We start from the raw sequence: 24,149 nt of genomic DNA, 5'->3' as shown, positions 1-24,149 counted from the left end.
TGGATGGGACATCACCAAGGAAGACTTTGCAAAGGAAAGCAATGGCAAAACACCTCCGCCTACTCACTTGCCCTGAAAACCCTATGGGATCACCATAAGTCAGCTGAAGCTTAAGAGTACTTTACATACAAATACACACACACACTAATAGAGCATTATGTATGTCAAAAACAGCACTTTGGACTATGAAACCCAACAGGGAGCCAGTGAAGCTGATAAACTATAAGGTGGATGGGGTTGCCTCTATTTCAATGAGGAACTTATCATTGTCCAAGCCTACTTTTGGTAGGTTTCCCAATGGGCCTGAAGAAAAATATCCTGTCCCTTTAATAAAGGCCTGATGTATGGAATTAGGCAGTTGATGCTCTTCATGGCATAGAGATAACTTGGCAAGAACATCCCATTAAAGCTCTATTAAAAGGACAGGATATTTTTCTCCAGGCCTGTTGCCAGCCCTACCCTCTCCTAGTCAACAATGGCAAAAGTTAAACATACAGTGGATATACTGTACTCATCCAAAAACTGTGTCCTCAGACTACAGCTGAACCTAATCTAAATAGGATAAGATGGGTCCCTTGTAATGCACCATATCAGAAGATGAATCTCAACTCTTTGTGTTTCCGGATTTTTGTTGGTAAAATACTTGACAAATAAAGTCATAGAAATAATTTTGATCACACTGAGGATCTCCACTTTAAAAATACATATGAAACATGACAGAGAAATACTCTTTTTTGCTGCCTCCCACCACAGAGTAGGCTTGAAAATGTGCTCTAACTTTCATCAGATTCAGCTTTTTCCCCCACTTTCTTTTCAGCTGTCATCTCTCCTGTTTTATTGCATCAAGTTGTTCCTTAAGGAACTATCCTAAACAGGTATACTCAGAATCCCACTCAGTCCCATTCAATGGTGCTTACTCCCAGGAAAGCCATAGAATCAGAGAGTTGGAAGGGGCCATACATGGGGTCTAGTCCAACCCCTGGTCCATACAGGATCAGCATAAAGCAAGTATTTGTCCAGCTGCTGCTTGAAGACCACCAGTGACAGAGAGGTCACCACTCCCCAATGCAGCTTAATATACAAAAAAAATCCTAATATGCACCCAGTACCTTTTCGTTTGTAATTTATACCCATTACTGCGAGTCTTAGCCTCCTCTGCCCTCCTCTAAGTGACTGACTTTCAAATACTCAAAGAGAACAATCATGTCCCCCTCAGCCTCCTCTTTTCTGAATGTGCTGACAACACACTTACTGTTATTCTGTGGTGGCCACTGGGAACTGCAGTGGGCTTGGCAATAGAGCTCAGGGGCCATAGTAGGCCCAGCAGTAAGTGCAAGAAGCTGCTCCAGGCTCAGCGCATGTCCCAGACACTGTCACTGCTGTAACCAAGCTCCAAGGTGTGGGGAGAGGCCTGGAGTCATGCCAGGCTCAGTGATGTTGGAAAGATAGGATTCCCTGTCATGAGTTTTGCAGGCCCTCTACTTGACGTATACTGTCCATTAAGTTTCAACCTTTTGTTGTTTTTAAAGAAATTTACCACTGTTCCCTTACCCTTCCTCAGGCAATGATGGTTGTAAGGTTCTGTGTTCCTTAGGAACAAAGGCCACATCCAAATCATCTTCTGGAAAATCGCCAATTTCTTGCAAGAGATCCAAATCTAAATTATTCAGCTGCATCATTAGGAAACCTTCAAAATCCACTGGATCTACTGCATCATAGAACTGAGGCTGGATAACAAAAACAAAAAAGTGGTTGGTAATTAATCTACAAGCATATTTGTTTATTACTAGATGATATTACTATCATTATTATTATTATATAAAAAGCTCTTTTAATGGATTGGGAACTTTGGACATAAAATAGACATACTACTCAGATATAATATAAATGGCATTGATACAGCATGACCCCTACGCCAGCGTCTGTGCCATCAGCACGGCTCAAAGAGGCATAGGTAGCAGTGCTGGGGCACTTAGACTGGCATGTGGCTCCACAGTGCTGGAACCCAAAAGTTTTCTTACACCTCATGAGTCACAGGAAGCTGCACTGGCATGGCAGAGGGGCATTCCCAGGGAAGTTTCGGACCAGGAACGCTCCCTTTCAATGACAGACATTTGCCACCAAAAAGCGTGATGCTTTTCTCCTTCTCCCCCAGTACCCGTGCTGCCAATTGCCTCTTTGGAGGAAGCTCCGTGGGATCGTCCCTGGCTGCTGCTCTACCCTGCCCACCATCTCCCCCCAGATTGGGCTGCTTAGCTGCCTAAGTAACAGTTCTTCAACAGATTGGTCTCTAGTACATCATTGAAAGTGCTTAACAATAAAAAGGAATGTTTCAGATGTAACTCCTAAGCTATGTCTGTATGATCAGGGTTATCCTCCAAAAACACCAAAGAAGCCTTTCAACAGCATACTTTTTTAACATCACATTCTCTCAATCAGATTCAGAGACTGAAATATATTTACCTTACTTTGCATGGATTTTAATGTCATTCATGAGATGTGACCAAGAGAAAGGATATGCAAAGAAAAGGTTCTTGTATGCCTTGGCACTGCTTGCCAAAAACCTTGTGATCACAGCCTTTCTTCAAAAGCAAGAACAATCTTGTCCAAGGGTTTTATCCAACTTCAGATAACTGAAGGAACAATCCTGCAAACAGCTGGGCTGCTTAACTCCCACTGGTTAATAAGACTTAGACTAAGAGATCATGTATAGCACTGCTCAGATGACGAGAACACAGCCCGTTACACTGATGTTTAAACTGCTTTTGGTACAATCACAGAGATCAATCTGAGATGTCCTTACTTTGAAAACTTCATCTACTTCGGTTTTTTAGTTCCCTCGAAATTCACTATGCATTACTGAAAGCAGGCTTATGTCCATCTCCATTAGCAAAACACCACACACTAATAGATATACATTTGCACAGCAGAGTCATGCTGATCTTAATCAGAGCTGTTGGGATTCAAAACAGCATAGTAAGGGCATATCACTTTAGTTTGCAAACTTAGTGCATAACAGTTAAATATGCATGTAAACGGATAAACAAAGGCCATGCTGTGTTTACATGCTGGAAAAACAAACTAATGCTTTCACTTTAAAAAATCCAAAAAAATCAATTAGAATAGATTATGGAATGTTCAAGCATTAGGACTGCCTAAATGAACTGTGCACAACTTGTACTTTAAGATTTTGCGCTTTTCACTTCTACAGTTTCACAGGCCTCCTAAGGAAGAATAATAAATTTGTGCAAAGGTTGACAATGTTTATTAATAAACTAGAGGTGAAGAACTGTTATATAAACTTAAACAATAAGGTTTGCCCTGTTAAAAGCAAACTAAGCATCATGCAAAAACAACCACAAATCACCAACATTAAACATACCTTTTCCATACAGTACAGTCAGCAACAAGGGTACATTTCGGCAGCAAGAAAATGGCGGATACTGGAACTAAGACACAACTTTTGCAAGTTGAAGACAAGCATTTTTTAGGACAAAAATGTCCCCTCCCCCTCCAATGAATAACCCACAAAGAACAAGTTAAACACCACAACTGTTCAGATTGAGGAAATGAGTAAAACATGATGGTGGTTAGCTTTGACAGACAGGAAATGAACACCCTTTTAGTGTTCCCATTTCCAAAACTGCAGCTTTCCAAATACCTGCCATCACTGAACTGTACTTATCTTTAACAAGTACCAAAACCAAAAAAGTATAATTAAACTATGAGGGCTATCAGGCTATTCTGGTACAAATTAAGACTGTTGCTATTCTGAAAGACTGTACCTTATTTCAAACCAGCAAAAGCAAAACTCTGCGAATTTATTTGGAACAATATTACTCTGTGGAGTTCCACAGAACAAATGGAGCACAACAACATCATAATATAAGACTGAAAACTGGGGTAAAAATATTCTAGCATGTCTTTAATTAAAAGAATTGAAATTTACACTCCTGATTTCCAATTGCTCAAAATACAATCTTCAAGTTAAATAGTGCATTTTTAAATCCTAAATGTTCTTTGCCTCCTGATTGTACAATGCTTGCAGGATACATCTATCTACAGCACCTACACCTTATTTCACACATGACTATGATATTAAATGTTCTTTGCCTCCTGATTGTACAATGCTTGCAGGATACATCTGTCTACAGCACCTACACTTTATTTCACACATGACTATGATATTATAGTTCACTGGCTTTACCACGGCACTTTTGCTTGATATTTCAAATCTGGTAATATTATTTTTGGTTACTTTAGGTGAAACTAACATTACCTGAGGTAATAACATTTTATAGATGTGCTGTATATGATAAAAACAATGAGCCACTTCTAACAATTTTAATCAATTTGTTCTGTACAATAAATCTGCAGGCCTCTGCCAAATTTCATATGCTTAACAAGGGTACATTAAAAATGATTAGTTTTTAATTAAAAAAATGATTGGATTTTTTAAATTAAAATTTTAATTGGATTTTAAAATTTAAATTGGATTTTTAATCAAATATTTTTGAGAAATCTATCTTAAAGATAGTTTTCTAAGATGCATCATAGTTCAGAGGTTATTCACTGATAAACAAGGATTAATTTTTCATTATGAAGCATGAGGCTGAATATTCATGCAATGTTTACATTTTTTGGTAAATGGATTCCATTAATCCATTCAAAACATCATGCTCTTTCAGAGGCTTCTATAAGATTATTTTGGGTAATTTTTTCTATCTAGAAGATGTTACCACAGATGCTTGGTTTTGCAATTCTCAAAATTGTGAATTTGTACCTGCAGGGATAACACGACTCTTTTTCACAGCAAAAAATGTTATAAAATAAGCACACAGAGGTGACAAAATGACCTTAATCCCATTGTTCTTTTGCAAATCTATGCACACGAAATCAACTCCCTACCTCTTAAGTGCTGAGTTTCAAGAAGTGCAATAAATAGAAGATTGTTTGGAGTAGAATAGATCTGCGCAAGAAGCAAAGTGTGAGAACAGAAGGGCAAACAGTAAAAATGAAAGTGAAACTTTTTGAGCAGACTACCCCACAAGTCTTGGGATCTTTGTACATAAAGCCTGAGGTTTATCATATTTTTCTCTCCCTGGAGGAGAAAATCTACAATGACAGCAGACCATAAAAGAGACCAGTTTGGGACTATTTATTTATTTGATTTTTATCCCGCTCTCCTCACAGCAGTGGACTTACAGCAGCTCAGGTTCCTCCACCTATGGGTAAGGAAGGCAGGCAGGCATGGAAAATGTAAACTCTGCTTCAAAGATATGCAAGGCCTAGTGGCCCAAATGAAACTAGTTTCTTCAGTTAATTTCATAATTATCTATTTCTAATAGTATAATCAAATCTGTAATTTTTGCTATAACTGTAAAACTAATCTGAAAAGTTATTATTCTTAAAATGAAAGCTTCATCTGATTGCAAATATTAAGATTATGCTAGCAAGAATGAATCTAAGTAGAAAACCATTGTAACCCTTTCAGTTATAAAAGGGCCAGATTAGTGGCCACAGGCGTTTAGCTGCCCTAATCAGAGCCTTAAGACACTTAAAGTAGTGTTTATTAAAAGAGGAAGAAAATAATAAGGTCAAGCTGGGAGGGTTAATAATAAATAAAAATTATAATGGCAGTGCCAAACTTAGAACAAGAAAAGAGAAGAAAGTCTTCTAGCCAGTCCCTCTAAAATCAGTGGTGGATTCTGCACAGGGCAAATATAGGGTGGAGGGCACAATATAAAGTGTTGAGGGGGGGACGACTTTGTATGGGTCCTGTCCCCATTTTATTTCCATCAACCCAGGATTTTCGAAAATCACTAAACCAGCTATTCTTTCGCAAAATCCCAAGTTGAAGCGACTCCCCTGCTAATGGCCTGACAGGGGACACTTTATTTCCCGCCCTTCCACCCGTTCACTGTAGGTTTCATTATACAAAGTCCTCCAGACACGTTTCCCCATGACCAATCTACAGCAACATGTTCATCATTGCCTGACTGTTGCAAGGAGGCCCCTTTTTCTTTTCTGTTTCCTTTGAGTGTTGTACTCCTCTGCAAACTGCCTTTTTTCTCCCCACTGTCTGTTCCCCTTCAGAGCTTCCCCTTGAATTCTCCACACCATCATTACAAGCAAAAAATGGCTTGGTTTCTTCTCTGGTTGCTTCTCCCTCTTGGAGTTCCCTCCTCATCCCCTTGCCCTGTTGGCAGGAAACCACTCACCCTGCCTCCTCTTCAGGAAGCACCCCTCTCAATAGGGCAGTGTTTCCAGGCTAGGGACAACAATGCAGGTGAAAACATGCAATACAGATTTTTATTAATAAAGAAAAATTTTACAAGGCTCACACCATGATTTAAATCTAGTCTTACTGACTTTGATTTAAATCAATTTAAATCATGATTTAAATCAATTTGATTTAAATCAAATTTTCTCTCCTTTTAAATTAATTTGATTTAAATCAAACCAACTCTGTGATTAACCCAGTTACATATATTGGGTGCTAAGCACTGGTTTCATGCAAAATGCCTTAACAGAACCTTGAAACAGTTTAAAAGAAGTCGCTTCCACATAAAAGATTTTAGGATGGAAAAGATACTGAAGGAGGTAATTAACCCTTGGCCCACCCAGCATCTCTTGACTCCAGATTTCACATGCACATCAACTTTCATCAGGTTTCAAATGTGTGTGCGCTGTACTTCATTAATGAAAACTAAGCTCATATCATTTGGCACAGAAAAAATATACAACCATCTTTATACTTACTAGAGAACTAGAAGAGAAGCCAGGGGTACTGATACTTCTTTGAGGGAACTGTCCAGTTGGATTCACAAACTGCCTTCTTATTTCTGCAGAAGAATGCCTTTAACATCAAAAAGGAGAAGTCATTCATTAGTGAGAAGGTAGCAACTGAACACCTTTAAGTATTTTGACATGGATTGCTATACTGGATTGGAGGCATGAAATACCGTCCAGTGGGAACAAGAAACATTATCTTTAGAAGTGTCAACCATATTTTGCTATGTGACAATGTAATTGAAGGTAACCAAAGCCAATATCTTGACCAAATGGATCAATGGTGCCTTTCATTCTTTAGGACCAAACACATTTTCACTCAAAGCACACTTTCATATAGACAAAGAATTCCTGCCATCCCTACGTTTTGTTTGTTTGTATCTCAGTTCTACATTTATAGCAATAATGTGAAGCATCATTTCTGTCAGATTTCACAGATCTTTGCATAAGTAGCACATTTGTGCTACATTTTGTTACATTATATTGAAATCCAACAATCATATGCTCATTATCCTTTGACAGAGAAATAATAGATATTTTCATAGCGTATTCTGGTTGGATTAACTATTTTGGCCCCACTTGTTCCTGCTAAACATAATTATGACTACTTCATTTCTGGATTAGAGCTTCTATACTGATAAATAATATAGCTTGAAATAAATTTTGATACAAGGCAGAAAAATGGTATTGCAATAACACAGCATCTTAGTTTCTACAACCTATCATTAAAGTAATAAGGTACAATGATCACTTTGTTCACCTTAGGGTTCATTTTCCCCTTACATGGTAAAAAAGAAAATGAATGGGGCCAAGGAATAAAAGTGAGAGACGTAAGTAGAACGTAAGTAATTAGCCCATTATGCATGGAACATTTACCTTGGGGCTCTTTGCTGCATAGTAGGATTGTAGTGGGGTCTCCTTGCGTTTCTTGTTTACACGCAAGGAGGCACTCACTGCACAGCTTGTCTGCTGAACTCTCCTGGGTCTACTTTTTTTGGTTCTCTTAACTCCACCCATTAACTCACTCCTAAAATCACAGATCTCATCACATCTTGTAATCTCAAGATTGCTGGCATTTTTAAAGCCCTTTAAATTACTGTTATATTGATATTGCTGTTATTGCAGTTATATCGATATTCTAGCCCATTTCTACAAATAATCTCACCCCCCCACCCCCATGAAAGAGGCAAAGCAGTTCTTTGGATCACATGCTGCGGAAGAAAGGGTCCATGTCTTAGAACTGATATTCTCTTTCTTCCTCCACAGACACATACTTCCTGCTGCTGCTGCCACAAGAGGAGAGAGAGGCTTGTTATTAAATGGTGAACCCACCATTCATTATTCAACCAACAGACATCTCCCCACCCCCAATCTGCTATTAACTGCGATGGCTCTGAAAGTGAGAGAATGAGGGAAATGGGTAATCTGCCAATTGGAGGTTTTCCAATGCAATAAAAGACAGTGATTTTGCAGTGATTCTGTTTATAGTGATATATTGATATATCAATATAATAAATAAGAAAAATTGAAGTAATAAATCTGCAAGGGGAAGGGGGAAAGTGTCACGGGAGTGCAAGGGAGTGGGAGGGGCCATTAGTGGGCAGAGGAAAGATGTCCAGGGCAAAGCTGTGCTCACTGGCAAATCTCACCATCTCTGACAATGAAGAAAATTGAAGTTGTGCTCAAAGGACTGTTGCTTGATACAAGGAGAATGGACACTGAAAGTGGGGCTTGGGGAAATACATCTACACAAGAAAACTTGATGTGACAGACATTTGCCCCTGCCGCAAGCAGATACCTTGTACATAATGGGCCACTGTTTACCAACTACCATCTTCCTCTGAGTTGAGGGACCTTTCCTCCCTTTCTACATTAACTTTCTTTATAGTTTGCACCTGTGGAAGAATACACACAGTGACAGAATAGGCCTTAGTGGCTGCAATTACATCAGAATCACTTCAGAAAATACAAGGACCCACAAGAGCTCATCAGCTCTTATATGAATAAACAGCAGGAACTGGAAGAAATGACTTGTACTTTACCTCTTCCTCTCTTTTAAGGATTCGCTAGAAGAGGCATAGTTCCTGTTGCAATTTCATGATACAAAAGTTACATCCTGACATGTTTAGAAACATTTAGAATTGCGACAAAAAATGAGATTTTTTATTTTTTGAAAAAATGCTCTTTCTTCTCAATGGCCATAATTTTAATGTGTACAATGTTCATGGAAGAGAGTCTTGTATGATGCCTACACAATGTCACACTGAATGTGTATGACTGTGCCTGTGAGAGCAATCCTGACAAGGTCTATACAAAATCCAATTCAGGTATATTCAGTGGAAAGTGTTTCTGGGATAGTACTGAATATTCATGCAGTACATTTCTGTGTGCCCTGTGCATGGATATATATTTATTTAAAATATTTATATCTTACCTTTTTAGTTTGCCCAAGGCAGCTTAAAATATAAACACGTGCAGTTAAAAGCATAGCTAAACCACATAGACCAAGTTAAAACTGCAACTCCTGCCAACAAATATCACCACCAGCTGCCAACTGCTACCCTCTCTACTTCACAGGCTCCCTATCAGTAAAATCAGTGCTCCCAGTGAAATGCTTTACTTTTTCCCAGAGGCATGAATAGAAACTGTGCTGAACAGGTGGGCAAATTTAGCTCCCTTTGAATTGTGACCCAAATAGGACAAGAGGATGAAGGCGTGCTGGAAATAGAGATTGCAACAAGTTGAGGACTTGTATAAGGTTGCCAACTTCCAGGTAGTGATGCGAGTAGAATTACAGTAGATCGCCAGACTACAGAGATCAGGTCCACTGGAGAAAATTATTGCTTTGGAAGATGGTATCTATAGCATCACTTCCTTGCTGATCTCACTACCAACCTCAGACTCCACCATCCATTCCCATAATAACAACAGCATGAGCAGGGTAAGCAATACAAGTTGATTCTTGCTCACTAAAGCATCTAGCACTATTGCTTGCTCTCTGGCACTGACTGATGAGGCCTGAAATTTAAGTGAGCAAAAGTGATATAGCACAGGAGAAGGTGTTGTATTTTAATAACTTTAGCTTGTTTCATGGTTGATATGTCTCTTTAGGCAAATCCTGGTCTACTGCTGGGCAGACCGAAATGAAAAGGGGCAGAGTAGGAGGGCCAAAGAAAGATGGACGGAAAAGTAAAGGAGCGGCTGGATAGAAGAATATGAATTTGTGTTCATAATCCCGCTTTGTCTTCTTACCTGCAACAAACTACACAATAAAGGGAGATATTGACATCTGCCTTTCTGCGAGGTATTGTGGGAGTAAGGAGAGAACTGGTGTTTGGAGATATTTATGCTGTTTAATTTCCTTGTACAATTTTCCTATTGTCTTATGCAGTTATGAGTGTTTCTGCCAGGAGCATATTTATGCAGAGAGAAATTTCACATTTTTTCAAGCATCAAAGCACAATATTTTGTACTTCAGAAAATAAAATACCACCTCCGGGTAACACATTCATTGCTGTTGTGATTGACACATGGAATATGGTTGTGTAACTGCAGTAAAAGCTACTGGGTGTTGTTTGTGACATAATGTGCGATGAATGAGAAACAATTCCAAATCCCAAAATGGCCATGCCACGTGGTGAATTGTGGAGAAATCATGGTATAGAGCAGTGGTTCTCAACCTTCCTATTGCCACGACTCTTTAATACAGTTCCTCATGTTGCGGTGACCCCCAACCATAAAATTGGTATATATAAAATATATAAAAAAGTTTTCTGATGGTCTTAGGTAACCCCTGTGAAAGAGTCATTTGACCCCCAAAGGGGTCACGACCCCCAGGTTGAGAGCTACTGGTATAGAGCATCCTTCAGTGTGTGGGAGCAAACAAAATAGCCACATTTTTTTCCAGTACTGAACAACAACAAAACTAACTTTGATCATCAATTATGGCCAAGTATTTTATGACCCTCACATCAAGGTTTTTAAAATGTTGTTGCAAGTTTGTTAACATGAGTACCATTTTAAGTCCTGGTAGCATGTATGCTGGGAGGAATGGAGACACAGCAGACATGATTTCAAGACTTGCTCTGGCTATGTTTCAGATTATATTGTAGGGGGCAGGGTAGATCTATTTTGGCAACACTTGCTGAGAAGGGTTTTTGTATATTTGAGTAACTCATGCTGAAGCTGTAACTACTCCATGGTAGCCAGAGGTAGAAGTGCTCCTGAAAAATTAGTGCTCCTAAAATATGAAGCTTCCTATGACTTATGCTCCTGCTGTCTGCTCATCTATCACTTCTGCTTGAAATCAACACAGTAGCATAGTTCCATCACTCCCCAGCTCTGAATATATTTCAAACAGACCATCATCTAATCGAAAAGTCATCTGCTGGAGTTAATGGTCAAGTTACAATTGTGTCACTTTTACTTAAAGTTATTCTGCAGAGATGTTCATATATTTAGTAAATCAGCTAACATATCAACCAGAAAGCCACATAGTTCGTTCCCATGATGTGTCAGTGTAACTAAGTTTTATCAGTAGAGTTACATCTGTCAGTGGTGCCTGAAGCAAATGCCAAATGAAAAGCCCAACCAACCCATTTTCATTTCAAAACTAGTCTATCCTTTCAAAAAGTCACAGCTTAACTTCAGTAACACATGTAGATTCTTGTGCCATGGTGGCAGCTGCTGCCAAAGGTATATTTTTAAAAACTCTGCCATTCAAAGCTCAGCTATCTCCAATAGTCAACCAGAAGCCTTGCTAAACAAAAGCTCTTCCTGGCCCAAACCACTTTCTAAAAACACTTGGTGGGTGCCAGAAAAGATGGCACCATGGCACCCACAGGCACCATCCAGCATGCCACCACAACTTAATTCCTGACCCCAGATTGTAGCGCACCTGGTGTTTTTAGCACGCACGCACACACACACACACACACAGCTAAAAATATTTCTGTAGTATCTTTGCTTTTCCAAAGGTTGTTAGTCCCTAGGCTTTTCCATCAATGATGACCTATCTTGATGAACCAATACATTCCCTCTTGAAATCCAGTCCTATGCATGTCCACTCCCCCATTACTACTGAGATTAGCAGTTCATGTTGAAAACTGAATAAGAGCTTGATCTTGTGTCCCCAATGACTGTGCTTTTCCTCTTTGCCACCCCACCCCCCCAGCAGCAGTGCTTTATCTCCTCCCATTCTCTCTAACCCACCTACCCACTTTTTTTCCTCCCCCTCTACCCTCCTCACTTACGCACTCCCTCCTCAATTACAATCTGAGGAGCTTTGAATCTTCAGTAATGGTGGTTGCCTGTCATTTAGCAACACCAAAATTTCCCAATGTAGTCTTGCAAGATCTCAGCAACATATTTTTCTTACAGAAACTGGCATTGCTTCTAGGTTTCTTGGCTTTTTCTAACCCCCCACATATTTTTTTTTACATTTCATATTTTTCTGCAAACCTAGTGCTTCCCTCAGGCCTGTAGAAAATTCCCCATCTGTCACCAGCCCCAATTTGTGCATTTATTTTGATCCACATTCTATGGCCTAGTTCAGGATTATGTATAATTATTTTTAAACTGCATACTTTGCAAGCTTTTGTTTTAAATGCATTAAAAATAACTAGTCAAACACTATCATGGATTAGAATTACTACCTCATACAGTAAGCACTGAAAGGGAACATCACTTCAATCAATTTTATTTGACAGATGTAGAAAAAACTTTTCAATAAGCTTGAATAGGCATGCTCAAGAACCATTTTAGAACATTCTCTTGTTAGACTGTGGGCTCCTGGTTTCCTTCTCCACACTTGCTCAGTTTTAGAAAAAAAATTAAAAGTGGTGCCATCTCTCAAAGACTGAAACTTTGGTTGGGTACATATTTCTATACAAGAATAGATTAGAAAATTCCTCTGTTAGTTCTAGAGTTACTGTGGAGTAGCAGTTCGAGTGAGATGGACTAGTATTGTAGAGACTTGGGAACTCCCATTCTCTTTCAACCTAACCTTTCTCACAATATTGTTATAAGGTAAAAATAGGGTGGGGAACTGTGTACATTCCTAAGAACTCACTGGAGGAAGGGTGAAATTAAAATATGAGTGATAGACTTGAAAGGAACCACTCCAGAATTTGAGAACTCAAACCATGTCTAAAAACAGCAATGCTAAACAAATATTTTTCCATGATGCTATGTAGGCTATGTCTCAGTATCATTTGCATAACAAAATGACAAAAGAATTAGATTCACACAGTTGAAAGTTAAAATGATGTGAGTGATGTATTCAAATATTAAATTGATTTATTATCCATCAATACTGTGGATATGGCAACAAAATAAAATCATATATACTAAAATGGCAGGCAAAATGAAAAGATGGGTACAAAAAATTACCATACCTTTTCTTTCTTAGGAAACATTTATCCATTATATGTTCCACTGAAATTAACAGGACTTTCAAGTAAATGAGCTCAGGACTGCAATACCAGATAATACATTAAGACCTAATCTGAACAGAACATTTTGGTAACTTTTGGTTCCCAAACCTCAACTGTGGGTTCAAGCCTTAACTATGTGACATTAAAGTATATTGCAGATGGGTCTGCAGCCATCAGCGCATTGCACCTTGGGGGAAGCTGTGTCTGCTGAATGTATGGGTGAGAGGCAGTTTAACACATTCAAACTGCCACCTACAAAACATTTCTAGACTTGGTTGCACTTTAATTGATCACATTCACTTCAAAGGGATTTTAGTAAGTGAAGTATGTCAGTTTTGTGGATTGCCACGCACTGCAATTCAGAACAACAACCAAGACAGGCTTCTCCAGAGGAATTTGTTTGCATTCACAATCCCTTATAAAGGAGGAGGGAATCTTACAGCTACCTGTTAATCATAAAACGCCTGACGTTTGTTGCCTTTTATAAAAGAACTCAGAACAAGTTCTGACTAAGCACTTGCCAGACTCATAAAAAGAACTCCACTGAAAAAATACCGTCCTATGCAAATAATGCGTCTATCGGGAGATCATTCTTTTTCAGCACACACACACACAACTAATATCTGGTCACAGTTTCATTCTATCAGTTGGAAAACCGTCAAGAGTTAATAACGTTTCCTTCCAGCGGAGGGCCTTTGACCTCTAAGGGGTTGCCTGGTGTCGAACATTCAAGTTTTGGGCCAGGATCTGTTTCAATCGAGATGAACGGGACTACACATCCCAGGGACGTACCATCCTCCACACAACCCAATGGTGGGCTAAAATCGAAGCCAAACTCAATGAGCTGGGTATTTCCTTAGAGGACCTGCAGATGCTAACAGAGCAGGAGGTCTATGGGGCTATCAAGAAGAGACTTTTTGATAGAGAGTTCCAACAGATGCTAGAGGAAGCCAATAAAACCTGTTCCCCGATCTCTCTGGGAATACCGGTGGATAGGTTAATTGCAGCCCGGTACCTCTACCTCCTGGTTGAAATGGTGAAGCAGAAACAATCACTATAGCTAAGGTGTAATGCTTTGCCCTCTTCAGCACAACCAGGACACGTCATCTTGGTATTCCACACAAAGAAAGGAAATGCCCCTGTGGCATGGGTTCTGTGGAAACAGTATCTCATATGCTGTTGAATTGTTCCCTTTATGAGAAAGATAGGAAGAAGCATATAATCCCCTCCCTGTACGGAAGTGAAGGCATAACAGATGATCAGAAGGTTATATATCTTTTAAATAGCCACAACCTTGATCTGTTGGAAGCGGTGGCTAAATTTTTAATCGGTGTTATTTCAATGCGCTTGAAATTGTAAAACTTGTTTTAAATTTGTGATGTATATGCGGTTTATATGCCATTAAAGGTATTCGAAATCGAAATCGAATCAAACCTCTAAGGGGTTCGCAGCCCACCAACCCCGCCCGCTTGTTCGTACCTGTTGAGTTTCAGCGCAAAAGCCCTCCGGTCCGAGCTGGGCAAAGTGGCCATGCGTGCGCATCGGGTGGCAGATCCGGCGGGGGGCGATGTGGGTGGGTTTCCACTAAGGTTGGAGGTTATTCGTGCAATCCTGCCCAAAGCAGCGAGGCTGGTCTGGCCATTCGGGGTAGAAACTTCCGCATTTTCCCCCCACCTTCCTCGCAGAAACCAGCTCTAAGGGAGGAACCAGCTCCTGTGTGTTGCTGCCGGTCGCCTTCCCTGCTGAAGGCAAATCACGAGCGCCGCCGTCCCAGGCTTAACACACCCCGGACGGAGCCTGGGCTGCAGCCACGCGTGGAACAGAACCAGATGATACAGTCCTGAGATCCTGTAGTACCGCCGAGGGAAATCGTTTTGGGTTTTTTTTAATGGTGATTCATTAGCAACATGACCTCCGTGCGGAAAACCCGCATAGCGGCTGGGATAAATACTTTCTCTCCGTGGTGCTAATTTTCTACGTTAAGGGACTTTTTGTTTACATACCGAGGGGGGCGTCTAACAAATGCTGACCAACTCCTTAGTCCGGGGCTCTACCACTTCATTGGACCGCATGCGTACCTGTCGTCTGTGGTTGTTTCATGTCAAGATACCCGTGCTCCTCGCTACCTGCCAAAACACACAAAACAGTTCTGAAAGACCGCGCCCATCCCCGCGCCTAATTTGTAGCTCTCTTTGAAAAAGCGTTGTTTCGGGGGGGGGGGGGATGCTCCAGTCCAATATTTGCAAACAAAGATGAGATCTGCCCTGGTAACCTGAGTTGTGTAAACACCCGTTTCAAAGCTGTTTGGAAAGTTCTGATAACATGTCAGTTCCTTGCACAAGCTGAGTTTTTGCAAGCCCCGTTTTCAGGAGGTGTCCCTCTCGCGGCGCTGGGAGCGAGCAAGCGCCAGCAAGTCTCGGCGCCTGCAGCAAAACCCGTTCCTTAACACTGATCGGCCGAGCGACAGCAAACCAGTTTCACGTCATCTCCCGGAGAGCTACATGTCAAGCGAAGAGAATCGCTCGGCTTCTTGGCTGGAGGGAGAATCAGCGGGACGTCGTGTTTGCCAACACATACTGCCAGAGGAATAGCTGGCCAAGGCGAGGTCCTTCCACCGCGGATGGAAGCGACAGATCGACATCGATTACCCGTGGTTTGCAAAGACTGCTTGTCGGTTTCTCTGCCTCAGGGGGGCATCTAAAGGCAACTAGAGAGGGGAAATATCAGACAGATAGAAGTCAATTAAATGAAAACAAATGTGAACATGTTGTGAGTAAAATATTGCAGGCAATTTGTACAGGGGATGGGAGTACAGGGAAAGAAGACATGGGCCCCTTCCGCACACGCAAAATAATGTGTTTTCAAACCACTTTCACAACTGTTTGCAAGTGGATTTTGCTATTCTGCACAGCTTCAAAGAGCACTGAAAGCAGTTTGAAAGTGCATTATTTTGCATGTGCGGAATGAGCCATGGAGAGCAGCTGTGTGATTTGATTGTGGTGTCTTTTACTCCAGATGAGCAAAAGACAGAATATTTTTTAAAACATTATGCTTGCACCAGCATTTGCACAACCTGCCACGGAAACCAACATGAGGTGGACGCTTATCCTGTTTTCCCTCAATGCACCACTTTCTGCCTTGGTTCTGATGGAGGAGCTTCGAGTGATGGAGCAAATCCAACCCAAAGGCAACCTTGCTTAACACGGAAAAACAAAATGCTATTTAAAAAACTATTAAAACTTGCAGCCTCTTGATGTTTTTGCACTGTGGACAGAATTTCCAACTCTGTCCTACAGAAGTATTTGTAGATGCCATAAAAGCAATCAATATTACACACTTTACTCCCAAATCTTTCCCAGCAATGATAAACATCTCTGTGTGTGCCATCCAGTCAGAGCAGATTTAGACCCCCTAGAGTTTTCTAGGCAAGAGAAGTTTTAAGGTTGTTTGCCATTGCCTGCCTCCATTTGGGCTGAGAGAGTTTTGAGAGAACTGTGACTGGCCCAAGATCACCCATTAGGCTTCATGTGGAGGAATGGGGAATCAAACCTTGTCTCTGGATTAAGAGTCGCCACTCACTTTAGAATTGATTGAAGCACTCCTTTTTCTGTCCTAGTGATATTACTTTACAATGGACTTCAGTAAGTAACTCTTACTATCTTTAATTTTAATCCATGGTGTATGGTGATTTTTACGAGAAACACAAAACATCCAATAGTAAGCAGGAATTGTAAACCAAAAATAAAACTCTGTCTTTCATAATTGAAGAAGGCATTGTCAGTCTGAAGTGCCATCTAGTGGGTTCTTAGACAATCTCACAAATTTGCTTTTATTTTTAGGCATAAATATTAGGAACTGCCATTATAACTCCCTAGTGAACTACATGCTCTCTGCAAAGCTAAACAACCTTATAAATACTATTTATGTAATATATGCAGTAAAATTGTAAGAATACTATAGCTTTTACATTAATTTTATATTATGTAAAATCTCTTTTTATTGTAAGTTTGACTCTCTTAGTTGTAATGTCATAAACTACACTGCAAAACAGCAATTAATAAATATTTTAAATAATAAATCCTTTAATTACATGTACCCAGAATTATCAATTTAATATGATTCCCCTCAGGTATATCTGCTGCTTTTATTTAATTTCCCCTATAAGGACTGCAATCCTAAACAAGCTGAGAAAAGAGTCTAGACTGAAAATGTAAGTTTTCTGATGTGTACCCAACTATCCATAGAGTGGGATTTGTATTTTTGTGTGTGTGTGTCCCTCCTGCTGCAGCCCACTAAACCCTCCCAACATTTTATTCGTGGGGGTCAACAGGTCCTCATGAACACCATTGGGGGCAAGGTGGAGATCTGCAGTAGGATTGGGGAATCAGTGGGAATCACCATCCCTTTTTCAAAAACTTCAGTAACCCTGTGCCTTTGGAGCTCCATTGTTGGGTACACATTTCCATCTGTTGTTCCTTCTACTAAACATGGCCTGTAAAATTTCAAGCAATGTAATGAGCAGAATATGGAGGTGAGCAAGAAAAGAAATCATCCACCTAATTTATTAAGCATATCTAGAAAGCCAGCTTGTATTGTAATCTGCTGATGCTATAGATGCCCATTTCTGGCCCTTGAAGTGTATGTTCTAGTACTTCTATCTATTCAACAAACTCTGCAGATGGGCTTTCCCATCTTTTCTCAGTTTCCCCTTCCCTACTCTTTTTTAAAACTGAACTCAAAGTTCTGGGGAATTCAAATGCTTGTTCACTACTTTCTGATGCTTTCTGTCTATGCAAAAATACTGTCAAATCTCAGCCAATTTATGGTGACCCTATAGGGTTTTCAAGGCAAGAGACTTCAGAGATGGTTTGCTGTTGCCTTTCTGCATAGCAATCCTCTTAATGATCTCCCATCCAAATACTAACCAGGACTGATCCTACTTAGCATCTGAGATTCAAAGAAATCAGGCTAGCCTGGGCCATTAAGGCCCATAATGCTTTAGCTGGTCCTAATAAAGACAACACACTATTGCTGCTTGCAGATTTAGAACTGGTTCATATTTTGTTTTCTTTGGTGAACAATATCAAATAGAAAAGCATATCAGGCAAGAATGTGGTTATCAGGTGCTAAAGAACTGCATCTGGATGTGACTTCTTAGTCCTTGTCTGTGCCACATTATAGAAATACCTGTTTATGGTATTTGGGATGCCTTGGAAAGTACATGAACCTACATGCACAACAAAGCAGGCAACACTTTCATCCCCCAGTCAAATTTAAGCAGTTAAGTCTGTGTGGTCAGGATCTTCAGTATATCAGGGACAGCGTGAAAATAACTTAGGCCGTTTCCGCACGGCCAAAAGCAGCGACGCGATTGGCGTGCGCCAAGTGCGGCGCGCATCCCAAAAGCGTTCACACAGACGAAGCGGAGCTGCGGTGATCACGCCCAGCCCCGCTTGAAATGTAAGCGGTTCGCACGGAAGCGGCTCGCGGAAGCGGCGTCACCGGCGATCATTGCGCCCTGCGCGCGAAACCGTGCAGGCCCGGCGCCATTTTTGGCGACAGCTCCGTGGCGGCTGTTACATACCCGAAGTGCTTGGCGTCGATGCGTCACATGGGGAAAAAGAGTGGTTTTAAAGCGTTTTCTGAATACCACCGTCTTGGCGCCCGGTTTAGCGTTTTCAGCGGCGAATGCGCGACTCCGCCGCTGCGCATGCGAGCAGCTCACCCGCTCTGACGCTTCTTTTTCCGTTGCGACGACGTCATATTTTGCCCGTGCGGAAACGGCCTTAGCATTTTTTTAAAGCATGGGTTGAAGCAGAAGACAGTCACTTTCCTACCAGTACTCTGTATAGCCTTACTTTCAGTACTGCTCAGGGAACAATTGGTCTTCTACCCTGCAGTTGTCAACCCTGGGTTGCGAAATTTCTTGAGCTTCTCAGGGTAGAGCCAAGGTAGGGTGGTGTTTGGAGAAGGAAGGGAACTCAGTAGGGTATTATACCATAGAGTCCACCCCCCACCCACCCCCATCCCCATAGCCATCATTTTCTTCAGGGAAACCAATCTCTATCATCTGGAGATAGTTGTAATTTCTGGAGACACTGAGGCTCCATCTGAAGGTCAGCAACCCTATCCTACTCAGACATAAGACATTGTTAGCCTTTGTTGCATTGGCCATCAGTTTGGCAGTGCTTGATAAATAGGAGAGGGGGGGGGTTCCTAAACTCTTGAACTCCCTTACCCTTTAGATCAGGTTGACATACTCTTCTTCAAAACAACAACATATCTATTTTATTGTTTCTTCTCCCTTCGATATTTTCTGATAATTGTGTGACTTTGCCTGTGTTGTTTTTATCTGATATTTGTTATTGTTGTTTTGTTGTGTTACTGCTAATTGTAATTTTAAATTATTGTTTTAATTGTGTTATTATTGTAAATTGTTTTGAGATCCATTATGATTGAAAAGCAAGAAATAAATGCTGACAAAGGGAAAAATGGATTAAAATTGATTCTAGCATTTACTGTTTTCTTTCTAGTCTCTGGAATCACTATGCAATATTCAAACAATAAAGCCATAAGTCACAGACTATGAGCAACTAATTACACAGCAGTCCTGCTATGGTTTCAAAATCAACTATTTTTGTATCAAGAAACACAACCAAAATCCGTACAGCTCATAGCTCATAGTAATGGGATTGCTTATACATTTTAACACGTAAAATATTTTATGCGTTTTAACAGCATTTAAAAACTATAGAAAAAAGAGGAACTAAGCTAATTTTGTAACTATTTGGCTTCCTTCCCTTTTTGTGCATGAACACAACAGATGGTTACACTAATGGACAGAAAACGTTTATTTCTTAAAATAAATAGGAAGAAAGAAGACAAAAACAAATGGCATGTGGTTGTCAGTCTGACTTTTTAAAGGCTCGTGCTACTGACAAAAGTCGTTTTACTAGTTGAAAGCGGGAGGCGGGGGGAGAGACAAGTGTATTTTTATGTCTGTGCTTATTCTGGTGCACTTGCAATTTCCAGAAGTATGTGGAGCTGGTATCTTGTTTGGCTGTGCTCAAAAAGAGGAACTATATGGAAGAAGCAGCATCTTCATGTGGAAGATATCTGGTAACTATGGTTTACCAGGACTCCCCAACCTTCCTGAGCTTTCAGGCACTTGTGAAATTTGCAGAAAGAGTAGTGGGTACCACATAATGGCTTCTGTGGTCCGCAGGTCTAATCACAAAACATTGAGGGGTTTCAAGGAAAGCATGCCCAGGCAGCTGATTCCCTATGGGGTTGCTCTGTGGTGGGTGCTTCTTGGAATCCTCTGAAGAATCTGCTGCACCAAATAGATGGAGGAGGACTTGGATTAGCTGTTTGCTTGGGGGGGGGGGGGGGGCGCTGTTTAGTTTTTTGGGTTTTTTTAATTACTCCAAAATGAGAGTGCACAGCTGTGATGTACCTGCATGGGTGGAGTTTAGTGTTTCACAAAATAGCCAGCTAGGAAGTGATCTGCAGCTCCCTGTTTTTTTATTCCACTCAACAGCCTTTAGACTTTAGCTCCCAAGGCCCCTTTCACACATGCAGAACAATCCATTTTCAATCCACTTTCAATGCACTTTGAAGCTGGACTTTACTGTGCGCAATAGCAAAATCCACTTTTGAACAATTGTGAAAGTGGATTGAATGTGTATTATTCTGCATGTATGGAAGGGGCCTGAGACTCAAGAAATAAGCTTCTACCTCTCCTGGTACAGCAGTGCATATATGACATTCCACCCAAACTGCATTATCCCCTCCTCATTCCCATCAATTTATATTCAATCTCACTCCCCTGACTTCCAGCAATAGGATGGTCAATGCAATGGCAGACAGTGTGCCTTTTATTTGCTTCTTCTAGGCTGCTGGTGTTTTTTACCATTCCAAGGAAAGGGGAGCAAGCTGAAGAAACTCTGCTTTACTTTCCAGTCCAAACCCTTGGAACTGCCAGCCCTTCCTCACCACTGAAATGTGAAAGCAGCCTTCTGTTCACAAACCACTTGCTGGATCAGAAACTGTGGATGTAAATCTGATGCAAATATTTGTGGATGCTATTTGTCTATAGTGCAGTTCTTTTAATGGGATGTTTCTTTGGCCGTTTCCGCACGGCCAAAAGCAGCTTAATGCTGGCTGACGCTGTAAATTGCGACGATATCAAAAAAAAAAAGCTGCCACAGACAGGCGGAGCTGCTACGTCCGGGCAGCCCCGCAGAAATGTGACGGTTCGCATCGAAGCGCCGCGGAAGCGGCGCGTCTTCGCGATGTTGCGCCTATGCGACTTCATAAGCCGCAGAAAATTGGACGCCCATTTGTGACGACAGCTCCCTTTATGGGTTGTTCGCGACGAAAAGGGCGCCGATGCGCCACAGGGGAAAAAGAGTGGGTTTTGCTGCCAATACAATCATTCGCCGTTTAGCTGACGGCGCTGACTAAGCGCACGCCATGCGCGAACGCTTCCTCATTTGACGCTTCTTCCGCTATGCATTTCCATGGCCATATTCTTACGTCTTCTTGATAACAATTTACTGACTTGCATTTATCTCGCTATATGGGTCCATGGGACTGGCTTATAGAACACCTCTGAGCCAGAAGGTACATGATTGTATTAAAAGAGTGGCAGGGTTGGTCTGAGTTGGTATATGGAGATACTTATGGAGATAACCTCCACTTCAACCACCCCTCAACAGCAATTGGGAATTGGAGAAGAGTAGCTACAGAATTATCAGCCCAGCAGCTCTGAATGACATTAGTGATGGAAGAGTATACTTTGCGATTTTGTTCTCGCAATTTGTTCCAAAGCCATTTGAGTTCTTCTCTTTGGTCCAGATGCTGAAGAGAATATTAGGCATTTGATTCAAGGTATTCTAGCCTTTGCAACCATATCCAAGTTCAAGTCTTTGTACCACATTTGTTCACTTCCTTGGTTTGCTTGCTACCCACCATTTCTGTCTCTTATTCCTTGGTTGTCTTCCTTACTGCCAACCTGCCTGCTTATTAATTTCAAAACTCTGTGAAACGTGATGCACTTTAACAGTAGAATATCCAACAGGTATTAACAATATTTTCAGTTTGAAGAGAAGTTTTGGAGACTGAAAAACAACTACTTACTGCCACATATGAAGCTTGCATTTCTTTACACTAGTGATTTTATTAGCAGGCATATTGATTTTACCATGGAAATATGTTAATTGCTTGTTGGATTCCTGATTTAAACATTTTTTGTAATCCACTGTTTTAAAGCTGTGCTCTATTGCAATAAAAATATTTTGGTGTAAAGGTAGATGGAGAAAGACAGTGATGGTTTGCTTCCCTGAATAATATGTTAACTGCTTATTCTTCACTCACATATTCCTCTTTGTTGATCTTGAGTGGAAAAAGGTAAAAGGCGGATCACACGGATCCTCTTGGATCTTCCACGTTTTAATGGAGGAACCCCCCCCCCCCCGAAACAAGTATCAAATCACATGTGGAAATCAGAGCTATGGGATGAACCATAAAAACATGGATCCAACACTTTGTGGCACTTAAAAACATCTGTGGCTGTGGTCCTGTGATTTGATCATGAATTTGGGGTGACCTGGTGCAAAAATAATGAGGACCCATGCTTTCCAACCACGTTTTTGTGCCACTGCGGCACTACGCAGCATTGGATGTGTAATTTTTGTGGTTCTGCCCGTAGACTAAGACATGTATCATGGAGCTTCCATTTCATTCCCATCATATGAATTCACGAGGATCCGTTTAAAATCATCTGGATCCAGCTTTTACCCTGTCCCTTCTTCAGTTACTGTCAGTCATGGACTTGAAGAACAGTCCGAAGAGAATCGTATGCAGGCGCGCCTCCACCTCCTGTATCAGCTGATTGCAAAAATAGAGAGCGGGCAATTGCATGCTACTGAATTGGCTTCAAACTCTGTTCTTGTTTCCCCCCCTCTCTCTCTTGTAACGCTCCTTCATAGCACCGCCTTTCACTTACGTTAGCATGGTGTCACTAAAACCGCGTCATTGCGGCGCATGAGACTGAAACATTGTGATGCCCTCAGAGTACAGTACGCCGGGAAAAGCAGTTCCCGGCTTCAGAAGTTGATACGCGCATGCGCATGGGAGGGTCGTGGTATAAGGAGGAGGATCAAAAGGGAGTGGGATTCATTGCTTCTAGGTAAGTACGTGCTGCTGGGTAGTAGGAAAATAGGTTGGAAAGTAGTAGGTTGGAAAATAGCTGCGGTAAATTGCAGAGTGTGTGGCCTAATCAGTCTTAACATTTAATATTGTACTTAACCAGTTATAGTTCGACCGTATGCATGTTTCTTCTAAAATAAGAATAGGATGGTAGCCCCAGAGCGGTGCCTTGGAATCAGAAACGTACTTCAGAATCCCTTTTCTGTTTTTGTACGTAAGACTCCTTTGGGTCGCTTGTTCGCAGCAGCATTCTTATAAAGTTAAGGGAGAGGAAATACCTCTATTCCTACTGTCTCCCTGCTGTGTGGTTTCTGACACATCTTCATTTAATCCAGTTTAAGAAATTGAAAGCCAACAGTTTTTGTATGAGTAGGGCCTGGTTTTCCTCAGTATAAATTTCTCCCTCTCCAGTCACTGAATTTCTACTTTATGCAAAGCCAGGCCTGCTGAGTGTGTGCATCTCATGTTGTTATTAAAAGTGGTGAGCACTTTGTGCAACAAGAAAAGATGGCAGGTCTAATTCCAACCATATTTTGACCTTTACATCTCATGTTTTTCTTGTTAGGAATGCACGTTTTGTTTACTGTGGCATTACTTAGAGTATGATGAATGACTTACAAGCTGTTGCTTTCAAGGATTGTTGTCAGTGAGTGTCGAGGAAAAGTTTTTCCCTCACTGCAGTATGCAATGTTTGCTCCTTAGCACAGAAGT

General features: G+C 41.0%; 2 protein-coding genes across 3 annotated transcripts in view; one reads left to right on the top strand and one right to left on the bottom strand.

Moving 5' to 3' along the window:
• The window catches only part of DOCK8 (dedicator of cytokinesis 8), a 116,524-nt gene extending 100,913 nt beyond the window's left edge, over positions 1–15,611 (bottom strand). The window contains exons 1-3 of the mRNA XM_048503898.1: positions 14,706–15,611; positions 6,763–6,859; positions 1,552–1,727 (exon numbers count right to left, since the gene is read on the bottom strand). Coding sequence (XP_048359855.1) covers positions 1,552–1,727; positions 6,763–6,859; positions 14,706–14,758 — 326 coding nt within the window. The 5' untranslated portion in view covers positions 14,759–15,611. The remainder of the gene's footprint in view (positions 1–1,551; positions 1,728–6,762; positions 6,860–14,705) is intronic.
• Positions 15,612–23,285: 7,674 nt separating this feature from the next.
• Positions 23,286–24,149, top strand: part of LOC125437192 (COBW domain-containing protein 1-like) — a 39,483-nt gene continuing 38,619 nt past the window's right edge. For both annotated transcript variants that reach the window (XM_048504615.1, XM_048504614.1), the window contains exon 1: positions 23,286–23,418. The gene's annotated coding sequence lies outside the window, so the exon portion shown is untranslated. The remainder of the gene's footprint in view (positions 23,419–24,149) is intronic.

The sequence above is a fragment of the Sphaerodactylus townsendi genome, linkage group LG07 (assembly GCF_021028975.2).
Source record: "Sphaerodactylus townsendi isolate TG3544 linkage group LG07, MPM_Stown_v2.3, whole genome shotgun sequence".
Taxonomy (NCBI): domain Eukaryota; kingdom Metazoa; phylum Chordata; class Lepidosauria; order Squamata; family Sphaerodactylidae; genus Sphaerodactylus; species Sphaerodactylus townsendi.
This window is presented reverse-complemented; position numbering and strand designations above follow the sequence as displayed.